Source organism: Triticum aestivum, chromosome 3A (assembly GCF_018294505.1).
Source record: "Triticum aestivum cultivar Chinese Spring chromosome 3A, IWGSC CS RefSeq v2.1, whole genome shotgun sequence".
Taxonomy (NCBI): Eukaryota; Viridiplantae; Streptophyta; class Magnoliopsida; order Poales; family Poaceae; genus Triticum; species Triticum aestivum.
Window position 1 is genome coordinate 724888335 of NC_057800.1, and position 12606 is coordinate 724900940.

Consider the following 12606-nt stretch of genomic DNA (forward strand, 5'->3'; position numbering starts at 1 on the left):
TCCGGTTAGAGTAAGACCTCGTATTCCCACATTCAGTGCATGGACAACACATAAAACCATTCTGCTTGTTTGCCTCAGCCGCATCGAGAAACTCATGCACGCCCTTAATGTACTCGCGGGTGTGTCTGTCACCGTACATCCATTGCCGGTTCATCTACATGCATTATATATAATTAAGTGTCCAAATTAATAGAAATTCATCATCACATTAAAACCAAAGTGCATACATAGTTCTCATCTAACAACATATAGCTCTCCAGAGCATCTAATTAATTAAACCATACATTGAAATTATGTAAAACATTTCAATGCGAAAACAAATGCGATCATAATCGCAACCAAGGTAACAATTGATCCAACGACATAATGATACCAAGCCTCGGTATGAATGAATGGCATATTTTCTAATCTTTCTAATCTTCAAGCGCATTGCATCCATCTTGATCTTGTGATCATCGACGACATCCGCAACATGCAACTCCAATATCATCTTCTCCTCCTCAATTTTTTTTATTTTTTCCTTCAACAAATTGTTTTCTTCTTCAACTAAATTTAACCTCTCGACAATAGGGTCGGTTAGCATTTTCGATTCACATACATCCTACATAAATAAAATCTATGTCACTTTGGTCGGCATAATTTTCATAAACAATAAATGAACCAATAGTTATAAAGATAATATATATACCACATCTGAATCATAGACAGGACGAGGGCCGACGGGGCGGATACCAAAACCATCGCACTATATAAGATGCAATAATAAAAGTAAGAAAATAATACAAGTATCTATGTAAACATACAAGTAAGAATATTTTTCCTTTCAGAAAGAAGATAAGAACAAGAGGCTCACCACGGTGGTGCCGGCGATGAGCTCGGCGCGGGTGATCGACGGCGGTGAAGATGGGGATGGGGCGTGACGGACCGCTAAACCTAGACAAATATTATGGAAAATGGAGCTTGGAGGTCGAGCTTGGAGAGGAGAAAGCTTAAGTAGTGTGGCTCGGGCATTCCATTGAACACCTTGTGTGCATAGGAGGTGAGCTAGAGCACCACCAAGCCCTCTCCCCCACGGCCAGAGAAAAACAGAGCACTGGGGTGCTCTGCTCGCGAGCGAGGGGTATATATAGGCACCTCATTAGTCCCGGTTGGTGACATGAACCAGGACTAAAGGGGAGCCTTTGGTCCCGGTTCAAGCCACCAACCGGGACCAGTGGTGGTGGGCCAGGAGCGAGGCCCATTGGTCCCGGTTCATCCCACCAACCGGGACCAAAAGGTCCAGATGAACCGGGACCAATGGCCCACGTGGCCCGGCCGGCCCCCTGGGCTCATGAACCGGGACCAATGCCCCTATTGGTCCCGGTTCTGGACTGAACCGGGACTAATGGGCTGACCCGGCCTGGACCAAAGCCCTGTTTTCTACTAGTGTACCTCCATAGTGTGTAGTAACATATATGAGGTGTCATACAACTCTGTATTTATCAGTTTATAGACTCATCTTGTATTGATATGTGTGATGTTACTCATAGTACTAAGAGCATCTCCAGCCGTTTGCCCCCCAGGAGGCACCTTTTTTCGCCTCCTGGGGGGCTGCTGGCGAGAACTTAGGCCTTGGGGGCCAAACCACTTCCACTCGTTGCCTCCCCACGAGCAGCGTTGGACTCCCAAAATCGAAGCGTCATTTCGTCGAGCATCTTGCCCGCGCGGCGTCGACGACCTCCTCGGCGCGAGCCCGGCGGAGGAGCGCGAGCGTCGACGGGGAAGGAGGCGATGAAAAGCTCAAGGAGACATCCTGCAGCCGGAGCCCGACGTCGAGCCGCCCCATGCCCCGCTCCCTCGCCCCGTGCCCTGTCCCTCGAGCTGACGGGGAAGGAGGAACGCCTGGTCGGCGGAGTTGAGGTAGCCCTCCTGCTCCGAGAGCGAGCGGTGTAGCAAGAGCAAGCTTGAACATGGCCGCCCTCGCCTACGTGCAAGCGGCGCGTGCGGGAGGCAGCGGCGTAGAGCCGGTCGTCGATGCAAGCACTGGGGCATCTCCATCCGGTGACCTCCGTGGACTTGAGGCCGCCCCCGCCGCTCTCTCCTCCAGCGACGTACACGCCGAATCAGTGGCGCCGGTGCAGCATGTCCGGCACGCCGAAGCTGTAGAACACCACCGGCCGCATGTTGGTGCCTCTGAGCAGGTGCAGGTGGCAGCCACCGAGCACGGCGCAGCTGAACCCGGCGGCGGCCGCGTATTCAGCGGGCACGGGAGGCATCCCGTGCCATGCTGCGGCCGGTGGAGCCGGTCTGCGAGCCGGTCAGCGGACGGGACGGTGACCCGCCCGCGCCGCGCCGTCCAGGCCACGGCTGCGCCCTACCTCATCATGGCGTCCTCCACTGTCTCCTGCTCCTTCCCGACGACGGCGTCGCCGAGGCACCGCGCGAGGATGACGGCGTGAGCAACAAGGAGGAGGAGAAGGAGGAGGTTGCTGGTCGCTTGCCTTGTAGACGGGGCCGAAGCCGCCACGCCCGTCCGCCCAGGCAGCGCCGCGCCCGCCCGCCCGCCCGCCCGCCCACACGCCATGGCCACACGCAGCGAGCTCCGGCCCGGCCACGCCACGGCCACATGCCGGCGGACGAGCTGCCGCGGCTCCAGACGTGCGCACGAGCAGGAACGTAGGGCGGCCCCGGCGGCGAGCACGGCGACAAGAGATGGCGAGCGGCGCGGTTGGTGGAAGAAAAGACGAGGAGAGAGAGAGCTCGTGGGTGTGTCAGGTGAAAAGTGAGAGGAGAGAGGCTGCATGTGGGCCTTTGCATGCATAAACACATTGTCGGCGCTCCCAGATGCTTCCCGGGGGGCTGGGTTTGGGGTGAGACTGCCGGCGCTAAACTTTGACGAATCCGGCGAAAAATGTGATCCTGGGGCGTGACCGGAGACTTTTTTCGCTGTCGGCGATGAAAAAGTGACCGTGGGGGGCTTCCTGGGGGCGCGGCTGGAGATGCCCTAATAACTAGCTATGTTACTACTTGCATCTCTTTCATCATTAATTACTTGCCATGTCATATAGTTTGTCTTGATAAATGTGAAGTTACCACCTATATTACTTTCACTGTGACTAGTCTTAAGCTAGTCTTTTGCATGCATTCCTTGTTGCTGTAGCAATTTAGAAGATTTTATTAGGAATTTAGCCATTTGAAAGCACAATCAAGGAAAGCAGATTAAAACTATTCAGTATTTACAAAACTGAGGTAGAAACATAGAAACTCCTTTGCTTTATTAAATTTAAAGATATATCAAAACTATTCTTTTGAAATAAGGAATACAAGAATCAAGAGGATAGAAATATTGATGGGAAACAAGTATATAGCAAAAAAAAAAAAAAAACTACCACATTACGGGCTATAGCTACAAAAAACTACCACTTTTTTTTCAAAAAATCTACCATAAAATTGGCTAGCTGTTCCAAAAAACACTAATGGTTGAGCAGTTGAGTTTTAAGCTAGATTATGACACCTCGGACCTACTCGCCAGGTAGACCGTTAGTTTTAAACGTTAGGTTGACCGTTGACAGGTTATGACAGATGGGGACCAAATATCTTTAAAGAAGCAATCCGGTCCCAGTTATATTTTAAAAAAAGCAATCGGGTCCTTGTAAAAAAATAAAAAAGCAATCGGGTCCTCACCAGGGAGCTCATCGTCGGAGCCGATGTGCTGGTCTACCAGCGTTGCTCTGGCCGTGGCTGCGGCGGCCATGGCCGGCGGCAAGCAGCAATTGCTCACATCTGGACACCATCCGTCCTCCCGATTCACATCACCGCCGCTAGCTGCTTGCGCGAGCGAGAACGACGCCCCGCGCCATCAACACCTACAGGAGTCCTGTCGACGGCCGGCGAGCTAGGTCCACCTCTGATCTTTGCTGCCCTGGCCGCTGGCCGTGAGGACCTCCTCCCGCACCTCCGTCGGTCTCCCATCCAGCGCCGCGCACAGGGTGCGGACCGTAGCTTCGGCCGCCGTTGCTGCTCTTCATTGCTGCCTGCTGCTGCTCACTGTTGTTGCCCGCAGCCGCTGCTGTCATCGCCGTCGCTGCGGCTGCTGCTCACTACTGCATCGGCAGCCCCGCCATGGTCAGCCATGGACGCACATTCCGGCCGTGGGCAGCCTGATCTGGCCAGGGCTCGAGCCGGCGAGCTCATCCTCCCCTCCCGACGGTCTCAAGTGCACCTCCTCCCCTACCCTACCTCCCCTCCCGATGGCTTCAGACGCGGCTCCCCTTGATGATGGCCATTGACGGAGGAAAATGAGGTCGGTGGTTCTAGGGAAGAAGGGGCAAAGAAGAAGCTGACATGGGGGCCCACTTGTCATAACATCAGACTTAAGGGTCAACCTAGCGGTCAAACAAACATGCGGGCCCGCCCTGTCATAATCCGGATCTAATTTTAATCATCAAGTCATTAGTGTTTTTTGGAACAGCCAGCCAATTTTGTGGTAGATTTTTGAAAATTATAGAAAAAAAGTGGTAGCTTTTTGCAGCCCTAACCCGTAATGTGGTGGTTTTTTTTGCTATATACTAGATGGGAAACAAAAATTAGGGCAAATTGACATTCAAAATAACATGTATTCTATTCATAAAGTTACTGAAATATGAGATAAATTCAAAATAGACAAAATAGACATTAAAAACATGCAATTTTTTTAAATACTGAGATCTATGATTGTCCTGGAATACTATAAATAATATGCATTCATAGTGTTTAAAGAATCACTAGTACTACAGATGATTTAGCTTTTGAATTTCGTTTTTAGTGTCTGAAACTGCTGCCATGTAATGACTATAACAGCGATGAGAGGGACATGTGAAGAAATGTAAACAATTTAGATGTTTAAGAGTTCAAAAACATTGATACAAACTCGAGATCAAACTAAAACTTCAGCAATAGCTAAAGGACAATAAACACACAAAAGAGTTAGATTCCAAAACATTGAAAATCCTTGGAAAGGAATCTGAATCCTCTTTGGTTTGCTATATGAATCATGTGCTCGATCATATACCATCTTGCTCCTGCACAAGGAGGCCGAGCGCAGCGAGGTGGATGTCGATGTCATCCGGGACCGGGTGAGCTTCAACATCCCTCGGAAGCTGCAACAATGCCCATCGTCCGTCCTCCGTCCTCACCATGCCCTTATTCTCCTCCTGCCGCCACCCGGGAGGCACCATGTGCTCGTCTCTAAGAAAGTCGGCGGCCTTGTTGACCAGCGCCGGGTCCCTTCCACCGAGCTCGAACGGCTGGCCATGTGCCCGGTAGCCGTCGAGTAGGTGGAGGTGCGCCTCTAGGTTGTGGTAGCTCGCCAGGTCTCCGGTGGGTTTGAGGAATGGCGACACAATGTGGTCCAGCGCGAGCTCGACGCCGACGTGGGTGTACACGCTCGGCACCCTTAGCGCATCCGCCACCCGCAGCAGCACCGCCGGGAATATCACCTCGTTGAACAGAAAACCGGGCACCTTAGGCACCATGTCGTGCACGTTGCGGATGCGCAGCGCCTTCACGCCCAGCTCCCCCTCGAAGCGCTCCTTGAACCTGGTGTTCCCCACGCGCGGTCCGGCGAAGGAGAAGACGCACACCGGCGCTTTCTTGCCGCCGGCCGACGGAGACACGTTGGCTCCACTCTCGGCGATGTCGAAGGCGCTGATCATGGCCAGCGCGCTGCCGAGGCTGTGGCCGGTGACCGTCACGCCAACCTCCTCGCCCCTCGCAGCGTATCGCTCCACCAGCTTCCGCACCTCGGCGAGCACCTGCTCGCGCGCCGAGTAGCTGCTGAACCGGCACGTTGGGTCCTTGCCGATGTATAGGTCGACGAACCCCCTCTCCACCTTCACGCTCGGGTCGGGGCACGGCACCCCACATGCAGTGAGCGGCTTCAGCATCGCCGTCAGGTCGGACACCCACTCCAGCCGGGTCACGGTGCCGCGCCAGGCGACGGCGATGTCCCGACGTCCAATGCGCGCCGTCTCCTCATCCGTGGACACGGCGACGAAGCCGACGAAAGTGGCGGACTCGCTCCACAGCTTGTCGTCGCCCGGGTTGTGCTTCCAGATGCTGAAGTTTGGGTAGCTTGGGTGACATGTGGCGTAGAGGTACCGGGTGACCTCGTAGCCGACGCCGGCAAGACCCACGTCCTGGAAGAAGGTGCGCGTCGGGTACTTGCAGCTGCCGGAGTAGCGGGAGAAGCGGTCGTAGTCAAAGGAGTCGTAGCAGGCCTGCGCGAACTCGCCGTACCGGATGAGCTCTCCCCGGAGCACCGTGTCGATGGGGTCCAGTAGCCCCTGCCAGTCGTTGCTGCCGTGGAGCTCCCGCCACCGCGACGTCAGCTGGCCGTCGGAGCGGCCTGTCTTCTCGGCGAGAGTGCCGCGCTCCATGTCTCCGACCACGGAGCCGGGCGACATGTTGGCCGGCGCTTCGTCGGCCGACACCGCGGAGGTGACTAGCTGAGACGGGCGTCGGCCACGGCTCGCCATCTTCGAGAGCAGCGACGCCGGACGGAAGTCCCCGGCAGGGCTGTCCGGGAGGGAGCGGGCGAGATTGGAGGACATGGCCATTGTTACTGTCCTCGCGAGATGTACTATGCACGAACGTACTTGTGCGCTATGAATTGTGATTTGTGATGTGTGAGGTTTAACAGTTGGGTCTGGTCTGGTGTATATATACAGTACACCTGTCCGTGTGGTACACTGGCCAGGCTGACAGCTGATCTTTCAGGAGGGTCCACATGCGCCGATGCACATGCATGCAGAAAGCTTTTCTTTATTTCGGTTTTGAGATGTGCATGCACCTGGCTAGCTTTGTGAATCATTTTTTTTAACATAGTACTGACTCATACATATGCGCATATGTTCATCCCTATGAACGCACACCTACTCCTATGAACATCTCCGAGAGACTGAATCGACATATCATCTTGAGATTTACGAAGCCATCATAGACGCCTAATCGTCGATGAAAACGGCTCCTCCCACTGAAAGCGCATCGTCGAAAATTCTGAAATAAATTTAGAAATTGAGAATTTTTACGGTGCATCATACTACCTCTGAAAGCGAGTAGTATTGAATCATCTCAGCCGTTGATTAGCGGGGTAGTTTTGTCATTATTTTCATTTCCTAATTTGTCAAATCCCTCGCGGTGACGATCCTCGTGAGGCCTCGTCGTTGCCATCGCCCATGATCAACAGCGCATGCCCAATATCGATCAGAGCTAGCCTGACTGTCTGAGTGCCCTTCAAGTGGGAGCTCCAAGCCCCCGACCTGGCATCAAATCTACCAGCAGGCCACAGAACCGGCGGTATGATGTCCTGATCAGTCGCGGCGTCGTCGCTGCAGCTTCCTATGAGGCCACCGCCACCGGCTTGATCGCCGGAATCACTAATGCATGTATCCACAAATGATCAATCAATCTATTGTACATGGTGATTTCCTCGGCCAAAAATACCAGCCGGCAAGGATCCATCGCTGTGTACAATTGTCTCTGTTGCATTGAATGTCGGCCGGAAAGTATTCGGGCGGACCGGTCCAAGCAGGACAAGAAAACACACGGATTCCTCAATGGATGTAGACTTTAGGTATTTATTTTCTAAGTCTTCCAATTTTACCCCTTGAAAGAAATATACTACTGAATTGCTTTGGTAGTATTGGTGGATCTAGTCCATTAACTGACTGAAAATGGACGGCTCATATTATTTTGATGCACCGTAAAAGGTCTCTAGAAATAATGCGAGCACTAGGACTTGAATCCTGTTAGGCTGGGGATACCACTATCCCTCTAACCATCTAACCACGGGTTGGTTCGCTTCGTGAACCATTTACATTGTGCAAGATGCAAGGGCATTATGTTGGGGTGCGTGTGCGCAACATACACGAGACACGTCCCATTGTTGATTCGTGAGTGGGGCGCAAGGTGAGGACATACACTACCGAAATGCACAAAGTTAACACGATGATTTACCCAGGTTCAAGCCGCATGGTTACGTAATACTCTACTCCTGCTTTGTGCGTGGTTATGTTGGTGGATGATAAGCTACAAGTCCTTCCTGGAAACAGGAAGCATTTTGTGCTCCTACTGGTGTTCTACCAAGTATATAACCTTGTTCCTACTTTCTCCCTTTTTCCCTTCCTCCTTTTCCCCCTTTCTCCTTTTTTCCCTTAGAGCATCTCCAACGGCTGCGGAACACGCGGCGCGCTAAAAAAGCGTTTCCAGCGCCGAAATCGTGAGTTTTTGCGCGCCTCAAAGGGCTGGCTCCAGCGGTCGCTGCAAAATATAGCCGGATAGTATAGGGACGGTCGTTGTCGGGTTAGATCGTTCCCGGGTCTTGGCCGGTAGATGCTGTTGCCGGATAGTATAGTCTTGCTTCCTTCTTGACTAGGGCAGACTCGAATGATAGCTATGGAGATCTTTGAACAAAGATATGCATGCCATTATGGAGCCTTGGCTTCTTGCGGAATAGATAGCCTCATGTATTCCTTGACGAAGATCTGCATACCACCACTGGGTCACGTATTCCCTGACGAAGATCTGCATACTATCACTGGGTTAAGAGCATCTCTAGCAGACCCCTTACATTGCAAAACTTAAAAGTGTGTTTACAGTTTGTGGCATGCCACGGCAGAACAAAAACTTTAAAATGAACATGCAAAATTTAAAATTAAAACTTCGCGCAAGAAATCGAACTACTCCAATAGGACTACTAGCGTTCATATTTACTTGATCATCATAAAAAAGTCATACACAATCGATTTTTTACAAACTAGATCGGAGGAGCAACGGCCACCCTAACCCTAATGCTAAATTTGGCTCACCAGAGCCATCCGGGTGCCACGGCGGAGGAGCTCACTCATCGTCGTCAAAGACGAGGTCGTTGTAGATGTTGTCATGCGCCTTGGCTTCATGGGGCCACGCTGCCAGGTTGTTCTCGAAGGCATATGCCTTCGCGAGCCCCTGCTCGAGGAGGACTTTGTCGAGGTCGGCTTCCTGTTGATGGCGCTGCTTCGCCGCCTCCTCCTCCTCCCACACACTACGCGCGAGGATGGCGGCCTCGGAGGCATCCACCTCTGCCGGAGGGAGGAAATCCTCCGGCCCGACGCCGCCACCACTCCAGCTCCAGCTCCGGCCCCCTCTTCACCTCGCGGAGCTGCAGGAGCTCCTCCGGCTCTATTTTCACCGGCACGTGTGCCGTACGGGATCTCGATGCTCCGGCGGAGGAGCCGCCCGCTCCGGAGGACAGCAGCGCCTGCCTGCAGAGGAGCGACGGCAGCGTCTGAAGGCCTTGGTTGAGGTACCTCCGGGCGATCCGTTTCCTCGCGGTGCCGGCTTTGATGCACCACTTCCGCTCAGGGTCATCGCCACCGCCGTGGCCGTGGCCTCTGCGGACGGAGGACCACACCCCATGCCATATGATGTCCGTCCAATGATCAAGCGAAATCAACGTACAGCGAAACGTTTTCCAGTCGACTTGTCCTCCATGAAAAAAACGGGGATCTAGTTGTAATTTTTCCTTTATAGTGTAACACCGATTTAAGAGTTAAGAACATCTACAGCCGGATCCCCTATTTCCTCCCTAAATGTCGAAACGTCCATCCGGTCAATGCCCGCTCAAAAATAGATGACCCAACCGAACCCTTCACTTCCTTCCTAATCGTTGGACTGATCGACACCCCTCAAACTATGACCAAATTCGGTGGCAATATGGGGATGCACGGTCAAAGCCCGGTCACGCCCTTGCACCCCACTCCACTTCATAGGCCTTCCACACGGTCCCACCTGCAGCTAGCCCACTCCTCTTTCTTCTCTCTCATCTCTCTGTCGATTGAAGGAGGCAACAGTGCGAGCAGAGGTGGCAATGCCTCGTGGAGGTGACGGCGCGGGCGGACAAGGCGGCTGACGATGGCGGGGGAGGCGACTGACGACCTCGCGTGCTGGCTAGCTGGCCGCCATTCTCAGCAAGCTCGTCAAAGTGCTTCTCGACCGTGGGCCAGCCATTGGGCTTGCTGATGAGCTTGAGTCCCTTCAGTGCGTGCGCGGCGACATACCTGGAGTCCTGGACCCGTCGGTGCGGCTGGGGTGGCGCTTGACGGACGCGATGCAGCGGAGCTCCTGCGACACCTACTTGATCCGTGTGGAGGCGTGGAGGCTTTCCGTAGCACGCCGCCATTGGCCCTCCGCCGTATGAGGACGAACAAGTCACCAACTCCCGCGCAAGACGCGTCACATCTTGGTCCTCCTGGCCGCGGCGTGAGCTGGCTGGCCTCGCTTCCGTGGCAGAAGTTGGAGAGGAGCTCGAGCTGCCCATGTCCACCGTCCACACACTCGCCCTCCACAGACGCCCTCGCGCGTGATCTTGTGCGTGCATGCTAGCTAGCCGCCGATCGCGTGCGTGCAGCCTAGCTAGCTAGCCGCGGATCGCGTGCCCATGCTGGAACCGGGGCGCCGCACGCCCGTGTCCATGCAAGCGTGCTCCGAACGGCGACGACGCATCCAACCTGTTTGATAAAGGGCCTGTCTATGTTACATCTAGATGTGAGATAGTATCTCACATCTAAACTGACAGCATCATGTAATCTGTCCTCACCAGTTGACAAAAACAACCAGCGTCGTTGCTTCCGATCACCTCCTGTTTGTTTGTGGCGGCCTGTTTGTTTGTTGTGGGCAGCCCACCCCTTCCAGGCCAACTACCGTCCTCCCCCTGGACCTTTCTTTGTTGGGCTTGTTTGTTTGTTTGACAGACCATAGGTACAAGAACACACAGATAACATTATGTTTGACCCAAAAGGACAGTATGATCTAGCTTCAGAAAACACATAGTTAGCACAGGATGCATGTTCTATGAACCCTGAACATGTACACTGGGAACTATTACAAAAACTGAAAAAACATAATGCATGCTCTCTAAACATGTACACTAAAGAATGAAAAATAACTATCTGGTGAGGGCTCTTTTGCTCTGAATTCATTGTGCATCCTCAACTCTGGTACCTATGCAACAATAACCGTAACGAATCACACCACTGAATTACAAATACTATCTGGCTAGCGCGAACGTAGGGCAACACAGGCACGGGGGCAACTACCCTCACGGGAAAAAGCAGGGCCACAAGGGCTACAGAAACAATGTACATATCTACCTGCAGACACCCAGAGCACAAAAATCGATCTGTGTGGCAGCAATTTTGAGCACGTAGCACGAACACAAAGCACACACGTTTTCAGAAAGAGAGGATGGGAAATGAAGTACTCACTGCCACTTGCCGAGAATTAGCTGTGGAGAAATCTGGGACGGTGTCGAGAACGAGGATCCCGTCAGCCGCGCACAGCTCGCGGGCAGGGCCAAACTTTGGTGGCATGTCGGCGGCGCAGACGTCATCGGCGGTGTGGATGCCGCAGGCCTCGACGGCCGCGCAGCGCTTGCCCACCGTCTTCATAGCGGGTGCCTCCTGCTTCGAGCAGAGGTGCACTGCGGGGGCTCGTCACCGGCGATCTCGGTCGCCATGGGCTTCGAGCTTGTCGCCCCCGTCTCTTCCTCCTCTACTCCACTGATTCAAACAGTGCTCAGACAAAAAAAATCTGTCAATGTGGATAATTATTGGAGAGCTGTTGTTGTTTTGGACATCTTACAGAAAGCCCCCTACAAAAAGTTGAAAGACGGACAGTTCAGTGTAGAACCCTATGTTCAGTCACCCTGCAAAAAGGAAAGGCACTTTCAGGGTTTGCCTTGCAAAAAAATGTCAACTCAAAATAGTGATTTGAGAAAGGGAGATCACTGAAAACACTAGGGCACCTACAAAAAATCAAACAAAAAAATGAAAAGGAAAATGGTTGTGACTGTACACAAAAACTAGTTGCAAAAAGTCGAGGCGGATGACTTGGAAAAAGTGACATGGGAAACAAAACTACATCCCCGAGTTGTGAGTACATGGTTGACTTGCAACTGGGATGATTACAAACTACATCCCTCGACTTGCGAGTCGGGGGGTGGACTTCAAACAAAACATCACCCCTCGAGTTGCGAGTCGGGGATGGACTTGCAACTAGGCTGACAGAAACCCTAGTTCCAGGTCGAGGGTCTAATTGCAAATACCATGAATCAAGAACAATAAACAACACCCCCCGAGTTGCGAGTCGAGGCTGTACTTGCAACTAGGGAAACTACAAAACTACATCCCCGAGTTGCGAGTTGAGGGGTGGACTTGCAATTCGGGCGATTACAAACTACATTCCCTTGAGTTGCGAGTCGAGGGTGGACTTGCAACTGGGCCGACAGAAACCCCTAGTTGTAGGTCGAGGGTCTAATTGCAATTACCATGAAACAATAAGAAAAAACAAACAACTCCCCGAGTTGCGAATCGATGGTAGACTTGCAACTAAGGTAAGTACAAAACTACATCCCTGAGTTGCGAGTACATGGTTGACTTGCAACTGGCATGCCTCGAGTTGCGAGTTGGGGGGTGGACTTGCAACTGGGGTGACAACAAAACAACACTCCCCGAGTTGCGAGTCGAGGGTGTGCGTGCACCAGGGCCGACATAAAACACTAATTGCAGGTCGAGGGTCAAATTGCAACAACCATGAAACAAGAAAAAAAAC

The 12606-nt window shown here is 52.7% G+C and overlaps 1 protein-coding gene across 1 annotated transcript; it reads right to left on the reverse strand.

Moving 5' to 3' along the window:
• Nucleotides 1-4842: 4842 nt before the first annotated feature.
• Nucleotides 4843-6637, reverse strand: LOC123059463 (phospholipase A1-Igamma1, chloroplastic-like). The gene has a single exon (XM_044482033.1). It carries the CDS (start codon nt 6573-6575, stop codon nt 5022-5024), a length of 1554 nt encoding a protein of 517 aa, XP_044337968.1. The 5' UTR covers nt 6576-6637; the 3' UTR covers nt 4843-5021.
• Between the last annotated feature and the right edge of the window lie 5969 nt (nt 6638-12606).

What these genes read in the sequence shown, in the direction of transcription:
- LOC123059463 (XM_044482033.1), bottom strand. Translation starts at nt 6,575, where the DNA reads ATGGCCATGTCCTCCAATCTCGCCCGCTCCCTCCCGGACAGCCCTGCC.